Source organism: Centroberyx affinis, unplaced genomic scaffold, assembly GCF_046629955.1.
Source record: "Centroberyx affinis isolate AG114_WGS23_722 - 3 ecotype Tasmania unplaced genomic scaffold, CSIRO-AGI_Caff_v1 ptg000063l_1, whole genome shotgun sequence".
Classification (NCBI taxonomy): domain Eukaryota; kingdom Metazoa; phylum Chordata; class Actinopteri; order Beryciformes; family Berycidae; genus Centroberyx; species Centroberyx affinis.
In genome coordinates, this window is record NW_027278774.1 from 85,443 (window position 1) to 106,975 (window position 21,533).

The 21,533-nt window shown below is 42.0% G+C and overlaps 1 protein-coding gene across 1 annotated transcript; it reads right to left on the reverse strand.

Annotated features, from left to right (window-relative positions):
- Positions 1-7,229: 7,229 nt before the first annotated feature.
- LOC139644782 (tumor necrosis factor ligand superfamily member 6-like) lies at positions 7,230-15,053 on the reverse strand. The gene is made up of 4 exons (XM_071520267.1): positions 14,870-15,053; positions 8,576-8,609; positions 8,410-8,484; positions 7,230-8,081 (listed from the first exon to the last, which is right to left on the reverse strand). The coding sequence occupies exons 1-4, from the start codon at positions 14,978-14,980 to the stop codon at positions 7,693-7,695; spliced, it is 609 nt and encodes a 202-aa protein (XP_071376368.1). The 5' UTR covers positions 14,981-15,053; the 3' UTR covers positions 7,230-7,692.
- Between the last annotated feature and the right edge of the window lie 6,480 nt (positions 15,054-21,533).

Below are 21,533 nucleotides of genomic sequence, written 5' to 3' on the forward strand. Positions count from 1 at the left end.
GTTTGCGGACCTGCTCCCACACTTTGGTACGAACACCCCCAAAACCTACATGATCAGCTGTATTTCCAGACACTACTGCATTCATGCCTGCTGCTTCAAAAATGTCCTCTGTGACATGTTTCCCCACTAAATGCATCAACAGAGCTTTTACATCCCCTAGTGCCAGTCTTATTCCTGCAGTATTTTCTTCCAGAGCTACAATCCATTTGTTGGCACCCTCTGTGAGTTCTGGCAGCCTTCCAGCTAGGCCTACCATGTCCATGAATGACCATGGTACATACTGAGTGCCACCTCGCTTTTCCAATAACGGGGCCATTGTCTGCACTAATTCTTCACTCTCTTCTTCTACTGGGAGAACTGGCATCTGGACTTGGGGATTTATCGGGTCATATAAGCTCCTTGTAACCATTCCATGTTGTCTCCTTTGGTTTGCTTCTCTCAGTAACTCTGCTGTTTGTCCCATTCGAGTTATCAGTTGTTTTGTTTTTTCTTGACTCAGTCGTGACTCTTCTAACTCCTTTTCTACTCTAGCGTTGCTTTCTTCACACCTCTGCCTTGAGATATTTAGGATTTCCTGCCTCCGTGCCCTGTCTTTTTTTGCTCTTCTTCTAGCGGTATCGCTGGCTTCTATCCATATTTTGCCCTGAACATATCTTTCCACAGAACCCTTTTCCTCTTGCTCACTGACATCTGCATCACCATCACTGCTTTCCTCTTTTTCCCTGTCTTCTTCCTCCTCCTCCTCGGCTTGAGTCACTACGTACTGTCCTGCTTTAAAAGGATTTTTTTCTTTTGGATATGGTGGAGGGTCAGGACACAATCTGAATAGTTTTTCTTTCTCAGTTAGTTTGTCCTTTTTCTCAGTTTTCCCTGTCTCTTCAGTCATTATCTCTCTCATTTTTTTCACTGACTGTCGGTATGCAGTTCCCTCCTGCACAAACCATCCTAGCACCTCCCTCTCTCTATGCTTTCTCCCCACTCGTCTGTCACTTGTATCAGTGGTCTTGTGATATTTGATACTGGCCTCCACCTCATCACAACAGGCTATGTCAAAAGTTCCCTCTGATGGCCATCTCTGTCCTGTGGCTGTCCTCTTATGCCACTTTTGCATGCATTTCAGAATTCGTTTTTCTTGTTCAGGATGCCTTTTAATTATTAGTTTGACTGGGGTGTTTCTCTCTTTGTCAGCAGATTTTTTCCACATTTTTCCTGATTTTGTTCCCATTACCCTTGTCTCGCGCAGCTTGGTTCTGACCTACTAATCCCTGCTTCCTTGTTCAATTCTCTAGTTCTTATTAAAACAATTATTTTACTGGCGGTAATTGTAGTTTTATATTTTCTGGGTAATTCCCGATCAAATGTCAGTTTTTCTGAACCACCTTCAAACCCTTGCAACCTAATAATGTCACCCCACTTGCCCAATTCCCACCTAACTCTTCTTGGGACTTATAAGTATGCTCAATTTTGAATTAATAAGTTGTCTGTCTGTTTCCTCTGTTACAGAGCCTTCTGGCACTCCAAGAGCTTGGTTGAGTGGGAGGATTGCTTCTCGCTCTGGTTCTTGGCAGAGATACTCTAATATCTGATGTGATGTTTTCAAGCTTTAACTCAATTTCTTGTGTGTTTTGACTGCACTCTTTTCCGTATCAATATATGTTCTCTCCAGCCAAAAATGTGTTCTAATTCCTTGGGTTTCTATATTCTCTATTTAAAGTTACAGCATCCACCATAGTAATGCTCCCCGTAATAACACAAATGCTGTACTGCACATGCCCCAGAATATCATATGGCCTCTATTTGTCTATTGTTTTATTCTGATTTCCTCTTCTCCCCTTTGCATTTATTAATGATGACAGGTTGTAATATATCTTTTTTCTCCGGCAATGCGGGCAGACTGCGGTTCCCACCACTATCGCTATACACCTCTTATCACCTTGTGTAATTTGTTCAAATGGTGTCGGGGGTATCAGTTCTGTCTGAAAATGAAATCTATTAGGATAGCCCTCTTTTAACCGCATCAACTCCTTTTCAGCTTTTTTACCGTGGGTTATCTAATCTGGTTTCACTCGTATCTTTTCCTTCCTGTGATTCTTCCAATACTCCTGTAATATCTAATATTATTCTAACACTTGTTTTCTCCACCTGTATCCCTTTAATTATATATTCCTCTCTGCCCTGCACCGTGACCTGAGTGCTCTTACTCCATATCGCGGCAGGTGCCTCCCGCCATTCTGCTTGCTCAAATGTCCACCTCTTTATTTGATTCAGTATATATGATTCCTCATTCATTCATACAAACTATTTACTTAATTATTTATAATATTTATTTATTTACACTGTCTGGGTTTCTTAACCCTAGATCTTATGATATTTCTCTTCTTTATTCAGCGTCACTGTCCTTTCATATAATAATAAGGCTCCTCGTGACCTGAGGTGAGGGGTCTGTCCTAAAAAGGCTCCTCGATCCCTACCTTATCTTATCTTATTGTCACCGTTCTATGAAAGACTCCTTGGCGACTGTCGGCTGTCGTCTTAATAAAGCTCCTAACAGCCTGGGCTGCTGTCCAAAAATGGCCCCTTGGCAAGCCCGCATTCATAGAGGTATGTGGTTGTAAAGCAGGTTATCTCCCCAACCTTATCAATTTAGATCAATCTTTTCAGCATTCAAGTCGTGGCGTTTTTATGACATGACGTCCGAACAACGACCACGCAAGTCTCGGCCAAGGCGGGGTCGCCCTGACTAGGACCAAGCCCCCAGACACCGAGTCCCAATGCCTTCAGATTGGATATCAAACTATGAAAGTTTTTATGACATTCGTCCGAACAACTTTCACAGAGGTTTCCAGCCAAGACAAAGTCGCTCTGACGAGAACTGAGCCTCCAGACACTGGACCCTAGCTCTTTTACGAGCCTTTAATATCATCCAATTTTATTATTTCAACAATACATACAACATTCCCATAAACACATATAATCACATCACATTTACACACAAATTCACACTGAACTCTTCCTTTTACCCTTTTTAGATTCTTTGGAGGAGAGGTCATGTACTGTCTGTGACCAGGGCGAATACACACTGCACTCAGACTCAACAAGTTTTAGCAGATTTTGATAAATAGGCTCTGCTTACCTCTCATGGGTGGCCACCGTTGTTCTGAGTTGCAACTGCTTTGTCCAGGCCCCAGGCCCCCGTGCCCCCTCCTGGTAAGGCTCGCCAATTAATGCGGGAGAAAAACCTTCAGATGGGCCAGATGTCGTCAGGTCTTCAACCACACGTCTTCAATCTCATTACAAAATAATTCAAACAAATGCAATAGAGTTCAATATGATAGAGTTTACTGACAAATCAAATTCAGACAACCCGAGCTGGTTCCATGGAAGCAACCGAACTATATTAAATTAATCATCCTGTATATACCTTAATATGCTCCACCTTTTGGTGGGGCTTTAACATAGGTACCACCTCTCTGCATAAGTACCTAACTTTTTAATTGCTGCTTTCTCCTCTTCTCAGCAAAAATAGTGTCAACATGACCTCAAACATAGATAAAAAATAATGATGTATTTGCTATGTTATGTATCAAACTTGAACACTATGCGAGCAGAGTGCATGGTCTGCATAACAAAATCCAGTTTCAACCGGACACTCAAGGCCATCTCTGGTCAGAACCTTTGTTTATCACAAACAGGTGGAGAATGGAAAATGACTGAAGACAGAGACAGCTTTCAACTGAGAAATGTATCATGCTGGATACATGATGAACAAAATGGCCTGGTTACAGATATTATTATGCTTATTCATCTCCACTCCTATATATTGAGTAATATACACACATGTGGGCCTTTAAATGAATCAAAAAATCTCCCACAATCAATCTGAACGGTTCTATTAGCATCACTCCAAGTGAGTGTTTTTTCCATTGGGGTTCAAGAACTACCATCCTACTATAAAATGAGGAAAACTCTGTCTGTCTGTCTGTCTGTCTGTCTGTCTGTCTGCATCCATTTTGCTCCTCAATGGGTTGGCCAATCAATCTGAAACTGCACATGGGCATTGAACATTGGCATAGGCATGGACTGACGAAGCTGATTTTTCCATTTTCCCAAATTTACGCTGTTTATGCGCATTTTTGACAAGTCTGCGCGGAGTTGTGGCGTGCCCATCCCCGGGTATGGACTAGTGAATGTGAAACCAGAAAGGCTTCCACAAAAATGAGGCAGCCTTGAACCTTGTCTTTTGAGCAGGCAATTTGACTAATCAGATCCATCATTAAAGTCAACTCCTACAACTACAGCCTACAGCGTTTGTCCTGACTATTCTTAAGTTTCAGACATAAATGAGTAAAAAATTATATTTGCCTGTGGTGTGCCATTGGGTCTATACACATTGTAAATAATAAAGATGAGATGAGCATAGCAATCTATCAGCCATCCCCTGAAAATGAAGATTAGAAAAATCATCAAATAATATAGCAATACAGTCTGAATGATGTGAACCAGGAGAAAAACAGCCTTGATCTCCCCGATGAGATTTTTCATTACAATGGCTACCCTTGAAATTTGACTGGCCACCCAAAATCTTCTTCACATCATTATTTCTCTCTCATTGACACACTGACGTTGCCTCAACATAAAGGATAATTCAGTTTATTTTCAAACTGGACCTTATTTTTCCTACTTTCTGCCATCATGACGATTGATTGTGTTCAAAATTACAATACTTCACTTTAGAGCTTCAGGTCATCAGGAGCGCTTCTGTCCCAATACACACACACACACACACACACACAGGACCAACTGGTAATATCCAACAGTTGAATCAAAAAGCGATTAAAACACAATAACATTCACACTGCAGTTACTTATGTCTTTAAATAGGTGTAACAACTGTAACAATCATCAATGAGGAAGAAAATCAAAAGTTAGTCAATGTATAGAAAGTGATCTAAATTGTTCTCTGATGCGCGCATCACACCATGTTTGTCATTTGGAGATGTACAGACCAGCAGCATTGTATTCAATCTGTCTCCCGTATGTCTCCCAGTGTGAAAACAAAAGTGCAGCTTAACATTCCACACTTTGCTCCAATTTGTGTTAGTAAACGGGATTTGTGAACAGTACTCGTCTTCTGCCCTACAAACTTTAACGGTAGGTAACGTTACTTATACCCCTGTCAGAGAGAGAGAGACGTGGAAATGTGCTACCTCCACACAAGAGAGTCAGCTGAGGTGAGTGTGATATAGCTGTGGCAAAGAGAAGGATATCAAAGAGATAATTTGTGCAACATTTTATTTTATTATTATTTTTCAGCACACCATAGTAGCTTATTAGGTCTCAACAGAGTTAAATGCAATAGATGTGTGTGTTAACAGCTTTTTTTGTGTGGAGTAAATAGGTTTCCATATTGTCACCATATCGTACAGTATAATGTGGGAATGACGCACATCAGATCATAAATAAGACCTACTGGTGTGCATTATTATAGCACTGATTGAATGATCATAGAAACATATCCAGCCTTGAGTAACTGCCATGCACCTGCAACATGAAAGTAAAGTCCTTTTCTCTGGGGTGTAAGTAGCGCCATATATCCACCAAGCCCAGTTCACCCATCATTGCCAGAAGAGTAGTAGATTTTTTGGACAGAACCATGCCTACTTCCGCTGGGAGCCTATCCATAGTTTGTCTCAAAACACAGTTGAAGTCTCCATCTATCAAAATAGTTCCCTCTGCTTTGTCTGCTAATAAAGATGCTATGTTCTTAAAGAAATCTGTACAGTCTTCATTTGGAGCGTAGAGATTGAGCATTGTTATTTTAGTACCTCCAATAGTCCTTATTACCATCACATATCTATGCTCCTTGTCCTCAATTGTTTTCTCATGGTTGAAGTAGACTGATTTATTGAACAGGATGGCGACTCCCCTTTTCCTCCCATTTTTAAAAGAAGCACCATATACCTGATCCACCCATTCTCTTTTTAGTTTTAAATGTTCTTTTTCTGACAAATGGGTCTCCTGGATCATTGCTATAGAGCAATGTAGTTTTTTAAGGTGACTAAATATTTTTTTTCTCTTAATTGGACTGCTTATACCCTTAACATTATAATATAATTTAGACTGTCCATGTATTATTGTTTTAAACTTGTTATTGTACTCCCCTCTCCGTGTGGACCAATGTGCAAGTGTGATCCCTGTGGCACACAGAGCATTTTGACATTTGAATGAAGTTTGTACTCTATTCAATGACTAAGATATAAACACAATGGATGTGTATGGCCATTTAAAGTTATGATGTTGCTATAGCGCCACCTATGGGCGAAGTGTCACCAAATTTCTCATGCTACCTTAGAGTTGAACAGCACACAGGTGTACCACATTTGGTCGAGGTAGACCAAAGCGTTCTTGAGTTATGGCAATTTTTGTATATTAGGCCCCACCTATAAAGTTTGAAAGCCAATTGTAGCAAAAACTGCTTGATGATTTTTGTGCAGGACAGTCCAGACATGCTGTGTGCCAAATTTGGTGAAGATTGGACAAAATTTGTAGGAGTAGCAGCGAAAAAACAGTTTGGGACAAAATTCAAAATGGCGGAAAATCTAGTTAGCTGGAAATGGGCGTGGCCTATTTTGATAGATGTGGAATGACCAAAGGAATCCAGTGGAAAAGGAATTTTGATTCTACAACCATCATGAGGCTGAGACTTTGGACCTATCTGCCAAGTTTGGTCGCTGTAGCTCTTACGGTTTCTGAGATCCAGATACTTTGGACACACGACGTGTTCAATATTAATAAACTTTGAATAAAAAAGCGAACAGCGCTCTGTGCAGCAGCGGGGCGAATGGGCACTGCACTAGTATGTTTAATTGCGCATTTAGTCTGTGTAGCCAAACCCTAGACTCCAATACAGTCACATGGCTTTCCAAAACTCAGAATATTTTAATCATGTGAACCAAATGCCTGATACATGACTAGGGGAAAATGGATTGAGGATCACCCACCTGCTCATCCGCCCCTCCACCACACACACACACACACACCATTCTGCACCACTTTCACCTCCAGCGCCCGAGCTGGAGGTGAAAGGGGGGGTTGGAAAGTGTCTAAAATCTAAAGCAATAATTTCATTCATTCCACCACCGGAGAGATAAATAAATAGTGTGCACAGCGTGTGTTACAGCAACAATGCATAGTCCATTAATTACAATAATAGAAAAAGAAATGTTTAATGTACATGTAAATCACATTTGTTTTTGGCTTTAGCACGAACATGCGGTAGTCTATACTCAGCAACAATGTGAACATCAGGAACACTGAGCAGCTTATTAAAAAAAAAAAGCTGTTTGTGGCTCTTTGTGTGACCATTTTCTTAAGATTCGGAAGATTCAGTTCAAAGTAAGTGCGCAAGCTCACAAAAAAATCACTCCCAATGTGATACAGCCACCATACTCAAACAACTCTAACTAGCAGAGTCTTGCCCTTTATTGCCCTCATAACACTCCCAGCCACATAATAACGTTCAGACCTGCCCCCCCCCCCTTCCAATGACGAAGCTGTCTCTGCGTTACAAATAGAAACATTAATCCTTGAGGAGATTCCTTCACAAAGCTAATACCTGTAAGTTAATTATCTAAGCTGTAGATTTGATTTATTCTTGCTCATTCATGGTAAAATATCAATAAGACAGCATGTTTATATCATGTACGCACCGAAGAAATTTTCATAGGCCTGCACTCGCACAATCTGTGAGGTGTTTCTCACTCTCACAAAAATGCTGTCGTTTTTGTGGAGGTGAAACACTCCTCCCAGGTAGCTGTTTGAATGGGCTTCTTTGCCAGGCTTGCGGGAGTATTTCCTGGACTGCAGGAGGGGTATATCTCCCCAGACGTCCCGAGGAGTTTCGAGGCGCATAGAGTGACTGAATGCACTGCCTTCCACGAAGAAGACCTTGGAATAGACATAGTAATATCCCTCTTTCTGAATGACAATCTTTCCCTGTTTGTACTCCATTTCGAAGAGGAGAGGGTCTGTGTCTGTGCTCCAGGACATGATCTCTGGTCCATGATGCACACCATGTCCACCTGGAAAGAAGAAACAAGACAACAGACAAAAAGCATCACACACAACTACACATACACTAATTTGACTAATTTGACTACACATACACTAATTTGAATCATCTTTTTGTGATAAATCAGAGGGAATGAAGTAATAAATTGATGAGTATAAAGAAATATTAGGCGGTATTTTGTTCAAACCTGCTATTTATCCACCCTTGTAACCCTTGTCTTTGATTCACAAACAAATGCCAGAACTACCCCATATTTTGATTTATTGATCTACAATGCCTCTGTAATACAGTAAATGGCCACACTATGGTAATGGAAAAGACATCAGCACTGGTCTCACCTGTCAGATGTGCAACAGGTTTGGAAGGAAGAATAAGGTTGGGCCTTCTAGTGGGAGCAGGGAGAGCACATTTGTCTGTGTTGGGAGCAGAAATACTATTTAATGCGTATAATGTTAAGCAATTGATGACATGAATCAAATTTGAGCAAAAGGTACTGAGACTTACCTGAGAGGATCTTAGCAGATGATGCCGAATCAGCCTGCAATGGAAATAAAAAGGGATTACTTCTTTGTTTTGTGTGTGTGTGTGTGTGTGTGTGTGTGTGTGTGTGTAGAATGCAGATGCATTTATTTGTAAGGAAATGTCCTTGCATTGAAGTACGGCATGTGTTGTTACAATCATTATTGTTGGAGGCGACCAAGTTTCTCCAAAATGTAGAATCTCTAATGTAGACTCGAATCTGTGATGTCATCAATGACAGTGATTGTGAATCTGTTTGTTGGATTTTAATTCATGACCATCAGTTTGAAGTTGTACTAGGGTAAAGTGGCCATTTTGGGACATCCTTAGCCTTCTGTGTCATTCGTAGATGTACTTTGTCAGATTTAGATGGACTTGAGTCAGGGTTAGGCGTCTTTTGTCAGACTTGCATGGATTTGCATCTGATTTAGAAGTACTTTGTCAGATTTGACTTGAAATTGGACAAAGTACATCTACAAATGACAAAGGTGTCCTAAAATGGCCCCCGCACTAGGGGTCCTGAACAAGAAAATGTCCCCGTATCACCAGAAAATGATCCTGGTTCTGTCAGGATCCACATTCTCCTATTCACTGTCAATGCAGCAGCTCTGGAAAGCGTCCTTTGATGTCTTGTTTCTAGCTTTGGCTTGATGCATGTTATGAAATTCTTATGAAATCCTCCACCTGCCTTAGGGCCCCCCATGACAATTAGCAACCGCGGCCATTCATGCGTTAGGGTAATTTGGGCCCCAAACGGAAGAACCCTTCCCGCCCAAACGGGGGCCCCGAAAAATCGGGAACCAACGTGATCCGCATTAATATCCGGCCGGGACCCCACGCGAAAAACTTGGTTCCGATCCGACTTACGGTCCCCGAGCTATGGGGACAGTGTTCCCATTTTGTCACGCTACGCCGGACCGTCCACCAGGTGTAGACCGTGAACCGTGACATTCGGGAACATTTTTGACAAACGGATTGACAAACGGGAACATTCGTGACATTCGGGAACGCGACCCTGGACGCGCATCCGAAACGTCAAAAATGTTCCCATTTGGCAACCCCTGTGTCAAAAATGTTCCTGTTTGTCACTGTGACATACGGGAACATTTTTGACATTTGCAATTGTCCATTAGGGAACCCTGACTATTCCCAAATGTCACAGTGACAAAGGGGAACATTTTTGACACGGCAGGTTGTCCAAATCAGTCAGCCTTCAAGAGGAGCCTCTGTATTCTGACATTTACTTACTTTTGAATGGCGTGGTGAGGGTTTCCATGTGTCAGTGTACCCGGACCACCGAGTGAAAGCATGGAGTATCAGTGGAGTGTCAGGACCACAAAGTCCCATTCTGACAGATGGGAACATTTTTGCCATTTGGGTTGACATTTGGGAACCCTGACCACCCCATTCGAAAGTATACCAAATGCCAAAATATAAGGGATATTTTGACATTTGGCATACTTTTGAATGGGGGGTCGGTGTTCCCAAATGGACAATTGCAAATGTCAAAAATGTTCCCAAATGTCAGAGTGACATAGGGGAACATTTTTGCAATTGTCCATTTGGGAAACCTGACCACCTCCCTGTCAGTCCTGCCTCATCAGTCAGCTGTCAAGCCCGTACTCCTCCACTCCCCAGGCCAGCTGTCAAGCCCGGACTCCTCCACTCCCCAGGCCAGCCTCGTCCTCCCCCTCCACAGTCCGCCCAGCCTGGCCTCCCCTGCCTTCCTCCACGTCCTCTTACCCAACCCTCAATTAAATCATTATTTGAACTGCCCTGCTGCCTCCTCGTGTTGTGTCTCTGCCTTAGAGTCTGCCAACCTCAAACCTGTGACAAATAAGGGATATTTTGACAATTGGCATACTTTTGATGGGGTTGCCAGTGTTCCCAAATGTACAATTGCAAATGTCAAGAATGTTCCCAAATGTCAGAGTGACATAGGGGAACATTTTTGCAATTGTCCATTTGGGAAACCTGACCACCTCCCTGTCAGTCCTGCCTCATCAGTCAGCTGTCAAGCCCGTACTCCTCCACTCCCCAGGCCAGCTGTCAAGCCCGGACTCCTCCACTCCCCAGGCCAGCCTCGTCCTCCCCCTCCACAGTCCGCCCAGCCTGGCCTCCCCTGCCTTCCTCCACGTCCTCTTACCCAACCCTCAATTAAATCATTATTTGAACTGCCCTGCTGCCTCCTCGTGTTGTGTCTCTGCCTTAGAGTCTGCCAACCTCAAACCTGTGACAAATAAGGGATATTTTGACAATTGGCATACTTTTGATGGGGTTGCCAGTGTTCCCAAATGTACAATTGCAAATGTCAAGAATGTTCCCAAATGTCACAGTGACAAAGGGGAACATCCTTGACATTTGCCATTGTCCATTTGGGAACACCGACCCCCTATTCAAAAGTATGCCAAATGTCAAAATATCCCTTATATTTTGACATTTGGCATACTTCTGAATGGGGGGTCGGTGTTCCCAAATGTACAATTGCAAATGTCAAAAATGTTCCCAAATGTCACAGTGACAAAGGGGAACATTGGAACTGGTTCAGGATTCAAGAGGAGCCTCTATTATGGAACATATTTCAATTTCACATTGATAAGACAACATCAAGTCATTTTTTTGGTCTCTGACATTTGGGAACACCGACTCCCCATTTAAAAGTATGCCAAATGTCAAAATATCCCTTATATTTTGACATTTGGCATACTTTGGAATGGGGGGTCGGTGTTCCCAAATGTCAACCCAAATGGCAAAAATGTTCCCAAATGGACAAAAGGTCACGTTAAGGCCTCGTTAAGGCCATTCCACTGGAGTTTGACCCTTTACACTAGAGCTAGAAGCTAGCAACCTTTCCTAACTGAAAGTCAGTGTTGCAATGAAGAGCTGACATGAATTTGGTGGTTCTGGGTGCATGTTAAGGTGCCTAACGACCTGCACAAATGTCAAAGGGTCGGCAGTTGTCTCTTGTATCAAATTTGACATTTGGGTCAGGGTAAGGGTGACCCTTATATTTTGACATTTAGCATGCATTCAAATGGAGTGGTGAGGGTTTCCATGTGTCAGTGTACCCGGACCACCAAGTGAAAGCATGGAGTATCAGTGGAGTGTCAGGACCACAAAGTCCCATTCTGACAGATGGGAACATTTTTGCCATTTGGGTTGACATTCGGGAACCCTGACAACCCTATTCGAAGGTATGCCAAATGTCAAAATATAAGGGATATTTTGACACTTGGCATACTTTAGAATGGGGTGGTCAGGGTTCCCGAATGTCAACACAAAATATCTGCATTTGAATAGGCTGGAACTGGTTCTGCATACATTTGGCATGCTGGAACCAGTTCAGGATTCAAGAGGAGCCTCTATTATGGAACATATTTCAATTTCACATTGATAAGACAACATCAAGTCATTTTTTTGGTCTTTGACATTTGGGAACACCGACCCCCCATTCAAATGTATGCTAAATGTCAGAATGTAAGGGATATTTTGACATTTGGCATACTTTTGATGGGGTTGCCAGTGTTCCCAAATGTACAATTGCAAATGTCAAAAATGTTCCCAAATGTCACAGTGACACAGGGGAACATTCTTGACATTTGCAATTGTACATTTGGAAACACCGACCCCCCATTCAAAAGTATGCCAAATGTCAAAATATCCCTTATATTTTGACATTTGGCATACTTCTGAATGGGGTGGTCAGGGTTCCTGAATGTCAACACAAAATATCTGCATTTGAATAGGCTGGAACTGGTTCTGCATACATTTGGCATGCTGGAACCAGTTCAGGATTCAAGAGGAGCCTCTATTATGGAACATATTTCAATTTCACATTGATAAGACAACATCAAGTAATTTTTTTGGTCTTTGACATTTGGGAACACCGACCCCCCATTCAAATGTATTCTAAATGTCAGAATGTAAGGAATTGACCATGCACTGATCACATGCAGTCTGTGTGTGTGTCTAGTTAAGGCCATTTCACTGGATTTTGACCCTTTATACTAGAGCTAGAAAGTTGCAACCTTTTCCAACTGAAAGTTGGTGTTACAGTGAAGAGCTGACATGAACTTGGTGGTTCTAGATGCATGTTAAGGTTCCTTAAAAGCCTGCACAAACTTGCACAAAATATTAGGGATTGAATGACTAAAATCTGACATTTGGCACACTTTTGAATGGGGCGGACAGGGTTCCCGAATGTACAATTGCAAATGTCAAGAATGTTCCCAAATGTACAATTGCAAATGTCAAAAATGTTCCCGAATGGACACAGACATAAGGAAACTGAAAGGTCAGAAGGCCTCGTTGAAAAATTTCAAATGTGCATATTTTCTCAAATAAAGGTCCCAGAGACCCCAGATTTTGCACAGACAGTGTTAGTGGGGCCTAGAACAAGCCCACATCATCAAAAATGTTCCCAAAAGGAGAAAAGGTCAAAAGGTCTCGTTAGGGTCATTTCACTGGATTTTTACCCTTTATACTAGAGCTAGAAAGTTGCAACCTTTTCTAACTGAAAGTTGGTGTTGCAGTGAAAAGCTGATATGAATTTGGTGGTTCTGGGTGCCTGTTAAGGTGCCTAACGACCTGCACAAATGTCAAAGGGTCGGCAGGTGTCCCTCAAATTTGAGATTTGGGTCAGGGTAAGGGTGACCCTTATATTTTGACATTTAGCATACATTCGAATGGAGTGGTGAGGGTTTCCATGTGTCAGTGTACCCGGACCACCGAGTGAAAGCATGGAGTATCAGTGGAGTGTCAGGACCACAAAGTCCCATTCTGACAGATAGGAACATTTTTGCCATTTGGGTTGACATTCGGGAACCCTGACCACCCCATTCGAAAGTGACAAAGGGGAACATTCTTGACATTTGCAATTGTCCATTTGGGAACACCGACCCCCCATTCAAAAGTATGCCAAATGTCAAAATATAAGGGATATTTTGACATTTGGCATACTTTTGAATGGGGTGGTCAGGGTTCCCGAATGTCAACCCAAATGGCAAAAATGTTCTCAAATGTCACAGTGACAAAGGGGCCATTTCCTCCCCTCCACCACCCCCCTGCTCATATACTGTATGTACCACTACGCTCCGTCCCCCACTGCTGCAGCCTGCACAGAGCATCAGCCCAGGGCAGGAACTGAGTCACTGCGGTGGAGTAAAAGCACCTGACCAGCCATCATCATGAAACATCTTGTGTGCACGCCAGTATTCCTGGGAAGTCACTGAAGTTCTCCAAAATGAGGCCCGAATCTAACATACTTCTCCATCTCCACTCTCTCTTCCCCATGGTGGTGAAATTATTTCACTGTTAGCATTTTTTGCTAGCAAGAACAATCATTCCGATGTTAGAGAAAATGTCACTTTCATTTCTGTCATGAGAGGCATTTAATTCTTCACGAATGCCTTGGATCTCTGGGCTTTAGAATTTTCCACTTTGGTTATGCCAGTATGACGGCAAAGAAGGCAACCCTCCCTCTCTGACTTGTCATGTACATCTAGTGTAATAGAAATGACAATGTTGAAATGTTTCAGTTTTAGAGTAACTCTCTCATCACCATTGCATAAAGTGTGCTGTTTTCATAATGGCCTCCTCGTTTTTGTATTGTTTTATCTCCATGTTGGCGAGGGCGGAAGTAACTAATTACATTTACTCACGTTACTGTAATTTGAGAAGCTTTAATGTGTACTTGTACTTTTTTGAGTATTTTTTTTAAAGTCAGTAATCTTACTTTTAAATGAGCTACGTTTTACTTCTTTTACTTCTACTTCAGTGAAATATCAGCAAAGTAACAGTACTTCTACTTGAGTAGGAAATTGCAGTACTCTTTCCACCACTGGAAGTCTATATCACTACTTCTTTAGATAATTGCAGATAATTACATCTCACATAAAAATACTAAGACAGAGAAATAATTCGCACTGTGAATACTCAAGTTTTTCAATGAAAATGAAAAACGTTTCTGAGAAAAACGCAGAGACATTGAGGTTGCGAGCGACTTAACACAAGAAAAAGAAAGAAAAGGTGTAAAGAGAAATATGAAAAATGAAAATGAGAATAAGGTGTTGCAATACCAACTGAGCTCACATGGGGGAAGTGAGACTTTTGGGTTTAGAAGGAAAATGAATAAAGCTTTAAAAAAAGGAGTACTGTGACATCCAACTATCCTAAGGACCTAGACTGTCCCACAGGGGAAATCAGACACAGAGCAGAGGACAGAGTCATCAAAGGCATCACGGGCAGGTGAGCACACAGAGACGAGGCTCAGATACTCACCGGCTCAGGGTTGTAGAGGCGGTAGATGAAGTAGGCCTCTATGGCCATGCCACACAGCGCCAGGCTCACCAGCAGGAACAGCAGGGTCTGTGCCACTCCGGCTCGCTCCATACCTGCTGTGTTCTCTCTTGAACCGCCGAAAAAGTGGAAGATATCCTCCAGGAGGTGCCGAAGAGTGAAGTCAGAGTTTCATTTCTTTGTTGGGGGAGACAATAAACAGAAGTTGCTGCCAAAAGTGCTGTTGTATTAAATGTATATAGAGGAAACCCTTATTACTACTATATACAGTATACTGGATAATTGATAGGTAAATAACAACAAGGGTTGTACCAGCATGATAAAGTATTTTGGTATGAAAACCCGCATTTTAATTTAACCAAGTATCCTGTATCATAAATACACGTCTGGCATTTGTAACAAACCAAACTACGTGGGGTCCGGGGACCACCAGGGGTCCTTGAGGGGGTTCCAGGGGGTCCCCAGCAAATTGATAAATTGTTAAACTTCACCATTATTTCATTTACAAGAAGTTAACACAGTTAGAGAATGTAGAAGAATGACTGTTCTGATCATAGTTTCTGAGTTCTGGACAAAATCATCTTTGAGTCGAAAAAACAAAATATCATCAAATGGGGGTCCATAGCTCTAATGTGGACTGAATTAGGGCTCCTTGATATGAAAAAGGTTGAGAATCACTGCATTAGGAGACGCGGCTGCCCCGTACCAATATGGCCGCCACGTTGACGCACAAGATTCAGCCGTGAGGTAATGGAGCGAACAAAATGTAGTCTGGTTACAATTGTAAATGTGTTTTATTCTATTGAGTGGTAGAAGTAAAGAAAAATGTCTGACACATCCTTTGTTTTAAGTTAACCTTTGCAAAGTAGCTACTGACTGGAGCTCAGCCACCACTGACACACTTCCAGAGATTGCTCCAGGGGGTTCGGGGATGGTAGGCAGTGGACCAAACCACTGTGAGGCATATGGGGGGGGGGGGGGGGGGGGGGGGGGGGCGCATTGTTTTGCGTCTATAATTAGCACAAGTGCTGTCAATGCATATTATTATATTATTTAAAATGATATAGTTATGTTTGCAATGATATATTGAGGGGGACAACTCTCCAGACCCCCCCTGCCCCCCCCGTAATTTCCGCCCATGTGTCAGACACGCACCTGTTGGCCCTGCAGCAGCTGCAAGCATCACAATGAGAGCTGAAGTGAATTTTTCCACCTCAGCTGCAGAAGCCGAAAGTCACGGAGCCTTAAGGTGAAGGACGAGTGTCACACAGCGGGTGACCATGCACAGAGCGTCTTCATGCCCTCCCACTTCACTGTAAAAGCAATGTTGAAATATCTCCATTCGCACTTCCTCTCTCTCGCACTATACACACACTTCGTCTCGCTCGCCGTCTGACAGCAACCACTAGATCAAAACAGAGACACACAGGTGGAGATCAGTGACCAGATGCGCTTGCCACACATAATGAATATAGTTTTAAATTGCAAGCACTTTCATTTGGAACATTTTGTTATCTAAAACATTTGTCTTTATGCTCTGTTCTTAGAGTTAGAGATCTCTCTGTGTGTTTTGGTGGCAGAAACACTTTCCAGAGAGACACTGATGGGATCAATCAGACACTTAGATTGAGTGAGACACTGGAGATAAGAACTTACGTGTCAGAATAGTGCAGACTGGTATTTAAGACGTACATGGATGACACTTAAAATTGCCACATAAACTTCACTGCCTCCTCTGTCTGTTGCATGGTGATGAATAGCTAAGCCAGTAGCATTTGATCGAAAGAGAAAATGAAATACCTTTGAACTGATAGAGGAAGAGGAGGAAGTCCAACTCATGAATAATAATAGAGTTATGGTTCCAAAGGAAACAAGGCTCCTAGCATCACTTGAGTGCATACATGAATACACTTGCTCAGTATCTTGAAAGTATGGATGACATTGTCTCTTTCTTTGTCTCTCTTTCTGGTGTGGATTTAGTGCCGTTCATCTCCTGTTAATAAAAAAAATTACACAGAACAATGAGTAATGAAATATTGCAGATGAGTTCATTTCATGAATATGTCTAAATCCTCTAAATATTGTTTGTTTACTTACATTTATATTTATCACCTGTTCGTGTACTGGAATTGATGGACGATCACAATGCATCCTGGGAAATATGCGCTTGTGAAGTCTACATCGTCGTTGACTCGGCTCCCTCGGCCCTTGAAGGGTCGATCTCAGAAAGTTCACATCAGAGTAATGGAACTCCCAAAGGGCCCCCGACTGACATGCAAGCATTGAATAATTCACCCACTTATTTTATATATATAAATATTGTGGCGAGCTGTGGTTACTTCAATCAAAGATAACGCACTGGACACCGTTTCAAAGCTAACAGCCAGCTTTAATTGCAGTTAGAACCAGTTAGCAGTTCAATATTCACAGCAAAACGGTAGGTGTCAACTAATACGAACTAGTAAATTCTCAAACTAAAGCAAATACACATAATTAAAAGAATCTCTATAAGCAATTATTTAGGGTTAAATAATCCTACCAGGCCAACAGTGCATGAATAACAAGCTCTCCAGGCCTGACTGAGCTGTCCACAGTGCTGAAAGAGCGCCAAGTGCAATTCATTGTTAAACAACCAGTAGTTTCAGACACTTTTCATTCCCAAGCAAAATATGGCATTGCGTTTGTTGTTAATTTAATTTGAGGGAATTGTTTAAGCTGTTTTTATGTCAGCTGATACATAACACATAGGCCTAGTGCTATTCAATGCAGACTAGTAGTTGCCGAGAAGGGCGAGGCTTCTCCTCATTCCAAAGCAAAAATGTAATTGTTTCAGTTTTAAATTGTTTGGTTTGTAATTGTTTGTTTGAATTGTTTCGATTATTTCTATGTTGAGCTGTCCATGATGCTGAAAGTGCACATAATGCATTTAAGTTGAAGTCCGAAAATATACCATTATTGATGCAAACCAACTTGAATCCTCGCTTTTTTTTCTCTTTTATGTTTTTTTTTTCGCACATTAGCTCTTGAAACGGGCCTCCAGATGCTTAAGGCCCCGAGGGGAAGTGCCTAGAGGAAGTCAACGAACCTGAACCTGACCTTTGACCTCCATAAGGAGGGGAACAAGCACAGCAAAAAGACATCTTTTCCCATAGGGAACAATAAAGTACATTACATTATTATCACATTAAAACACTGTCGCTGCTGCCATTCCAGAAAAACCCATGAATATGATCTAGTTGTTGAGAAGGCCTTGGCAAACATTATTGCCACATGTTTCAATCAACTGGGTTATGATTGATTTGTGGGGACGTTGTTACCAGGAAAGGGGATTAAGGTAATCACTTAAAATGGCGAGCCCACTCTAAACCAACCACCCTAATGAAAAATCCCTGTAATAATAGTCCTATAATATACCTATAGGGACTTATCATGTGTTTGTTGAGTCAATAGCTATTTTGTTGTGACCTTATTGTGACTTTATGGTATTTTTATAATCTCCTATAGAATTACTATAGCATGTTGTATAATTTCAACCTATAATAGTTGCATGATATTATAAAATTATGCTGTGATATTTGTATTTGTCATTCTAAACATGAATATAGAATTTAACATAAGTGACTATAGCTGACTGGACCAGGAAATGCACCTCACATCATTACAAAGTAATGTATTTAATATTGTATATGTGTATGTGTATTTAATATTGAGATATTGTTTCATTTTGTACATACCCCATACAGCATACTTTAGTCTTGACAGCTTTGTTTTGCCCTAGCATTGATCAGTGCAACATTTGACTGAAGGAATTCATGTATTGAAAAACATTTTTGCGCAAGTACAAATCAGCTATAAAATGCACAATATATGGTATAAGTTTAAAACTAACATTTTACACTAACAGCATGCTTAGACTAAATAAGCACATTGCACCTTGTCACACCTCCTCGGTTTTGCCTGTGGCCAGGTCGAAACAGCTTGTGACTTCGGTCAATTCAACTTTGATCAAGAAACCAAGTAGGTTACTATTTCCCCACAGCCGGAATATGAGAGTAAGCAATTACAGATAGACTGGAACATTATTGCTCTATTATGCATGCACAGACTAGGACAAAAAAAACACTAAAAGCTGATGGTGAAAGTTGAAAGTGTCTTGATAAGCTATAATGCATTACGACCGGAGAGTGATGAATGTCCCTGCTAAACTCTTTTCAAAATCTTTTTATTGAGATTTTCAACAAAAGTTCCCAGGGTTGGGCAGGCATATTCCACATTGTTACAAAAAATACATCAATGTAGTATCATATAAAAATAAAAAGTGATAATAGTGACAGTAATAAAGTGAGACGTCCCTACCCCCCCACCCTCCCACCCTCCCACCCTCTTGATTACCTAGAATAGGTATGAGGCACAGTATCTAGTCCCTGCTAAACTCTACTTACTGGCCTGTTTTACACTGTGAACGGACTTAACTTTAGGCTTTGGACAAAACCAAGACACCAAATTCACATTTCTGTTACCTGCTGAACAGAGTGTTTTTACCAAACCACCGTGAAGAACTGGAGCTTGGAAGTTGAATACCAGGTAAGTCAGTCTCTCTCTCTCTCTCTCTCTCTCTCTCTCTCTCTCTCTGCGTGTGTTCATGTGCCTCTAAATTTTTTAAAGGTTTTGAATAGTGTATGTTTATGAATAAGAACTGCCTCTGGGAAAAAAATAGAAAACAGCAGGTAAACAGGACATGGACTTTGCCCATGCAGAGATAAGAATTGCACTGCTGCTGCTGAGGTTAGAGACACCTGCACAGTGTCAACTCATTGAAACTGCACCAGGGCAGAGAGTTGGTTGCAGGAGTTTGTTATAAAGTTATATTTCTGCCTGAACCCATACTGCAGAAAACTACGGAAGCTGAGAACGGCCGTGCTTGCAATTATTTTTTTTAATGCCGTTATCTCGAGATCACAAGTTAATTATCTCGTTATCTTGAGAAAACGAGCTTTGTTATCTCGAGATAAGGAGATAATCAACCCGTTATCATGAGAAAACAAAATGTTGTTTCCTCTTATTACTTATAATGTTTATCAGAGATCAGAAGTGCCATGCCAGCATGCATAGATGGCGTCTTGACAACTGTAGCAACTGATTTACGCTGAAAATCGTAACTGCAGCAAACAAAACTACACATTTATGCCTTGACTTACTGTTCAGTCATGAATCCTCCCCGACAGTCATGACAGTGATCTTGAAGGCTAAAATCAGGTGTGATCAAATGAACCAGACACTAATTTTCGAGTTATCCATAATTATCCCGTGATCTCAAGAAAACAAAAGTGGTTTTCTCGTGATACATTATCTCGAGAAATCAGCCTTTTGTTTTCTCGAGATAACGAGATAAATTAACCCGTTATCTTGAGAAAACGAGCTCTGTTATCTCGAGATAACGAGATAATTAACTCATGATCTCGAGATAACGGCATTCAAAAAATAATTGCAAGCACGGCCGTTCTCGGCTTCCGTACACAAACGTGCATGTAGATGATACTGATATATCAGCAAGCATATCCAACATATATTTTGTTCACTCAAAATATATTATAAATATACTGTTCTGTCCTTTGTTCTTTTATCTCTCTTGATTGTGAAGCACTTTGTCATTTTATTTTGTTTGTGAAGCCCTTTGAAAAGTGCTTTATAAATAAAGATTATTATTATATTATTAGAAATGAATGTCATCTACATGTACAAAATACTCCAAAGGGCATCCTGGTGAACTCATACAGGCCCAAGGGTGTAGTAAACGCAGTTTTCTCCTGATCAGCAGGGGCCACTTCAACCTGCCAGTAGCCGCTGGCCAGGTCCAGGGTAGAGTACCACTCTGCTCGTTGCAGCCCTGTCAAGGACTCCTCTATCCTAGGTAAGGGGAAAGAGTCCTTATGAGTTACAGCATTTAGCTTACGGTAATCGTAAGCAAAATCTCCACGACCCACCTTTCTTCCTCACCAGAACCACTGAAGCCACCCAGGGGCTTGAACTCTCTTGTACCACCCCACTATCCAACATACCTTGTAGGAGGCTACGAAGTTCTGGGTATAAGGTGGGGAGCACTAGCTGGTACCTCTCTCGGGTGGGTGGTGCAGTTCCAGTGTGGATCCGATGTTGGACGAGCCCTGTGCAGCCAAAATCCTCTTTCGTCAGCTGCAAAAACACCCCGCCACTTACAAAGCACAGCCGAGAGCCTTTCAGACTGCTCCACAGTTAGTCCTTCACAACTGGGCTCCCAAGGTTGTGGGTCGGTGGGGGTCTCTACCTCTACCTGCACTGGCCGCACATCCACCTCCACCACACCAGGGGCAGTATGGTCCAGAGTCAACTCTGTTTTTCCGCAGATGTCCCCAGGATCAATTTGGGTTACTGTAGCAGGCACCTGCTGGAGGAAAGTTGAACAAGGAAGGCGTTGGGGTCGCAAATATGCAGGGGAACCTTACCCCCTTGTACCAGGCTCAGCGTCCGGGCTACTTGCCAGCCCGGCCCTCTCCACAGGAATCCTCCAAGGGGTTCTCCACAAGTACAGGACAGGCCGCAGAATCCAAGGTGCAGTGGACCCGCTCCTGGGGAACCTCCGCTTGAGCCCTCCTGCAGACTGTGAACA

Coding starts and splice junctions, on each gene's coding strand:
- LOC139644782 (XM_071520267.1), bottom strand. CDS start 14,980: ATGGAGCGAGCCGGAGTGGCACAGACCCTGCTGTTCCTGCTGGTGAGC. Junction 8,485..8,575: donor ATCTGCTAAGATCCTCTCAG/GTAAGTCTCAGT, acceptor CTCCCAACACAG/ACAAATGTGCTCTCCCTGCT. Junction 8,082..8,409: donor ACCTGTTGCACATCTGACAG/GTGAGACCAGTG, acceptor TCTTCTTTCCAG/GTGGACATGGTGTGCATCAT.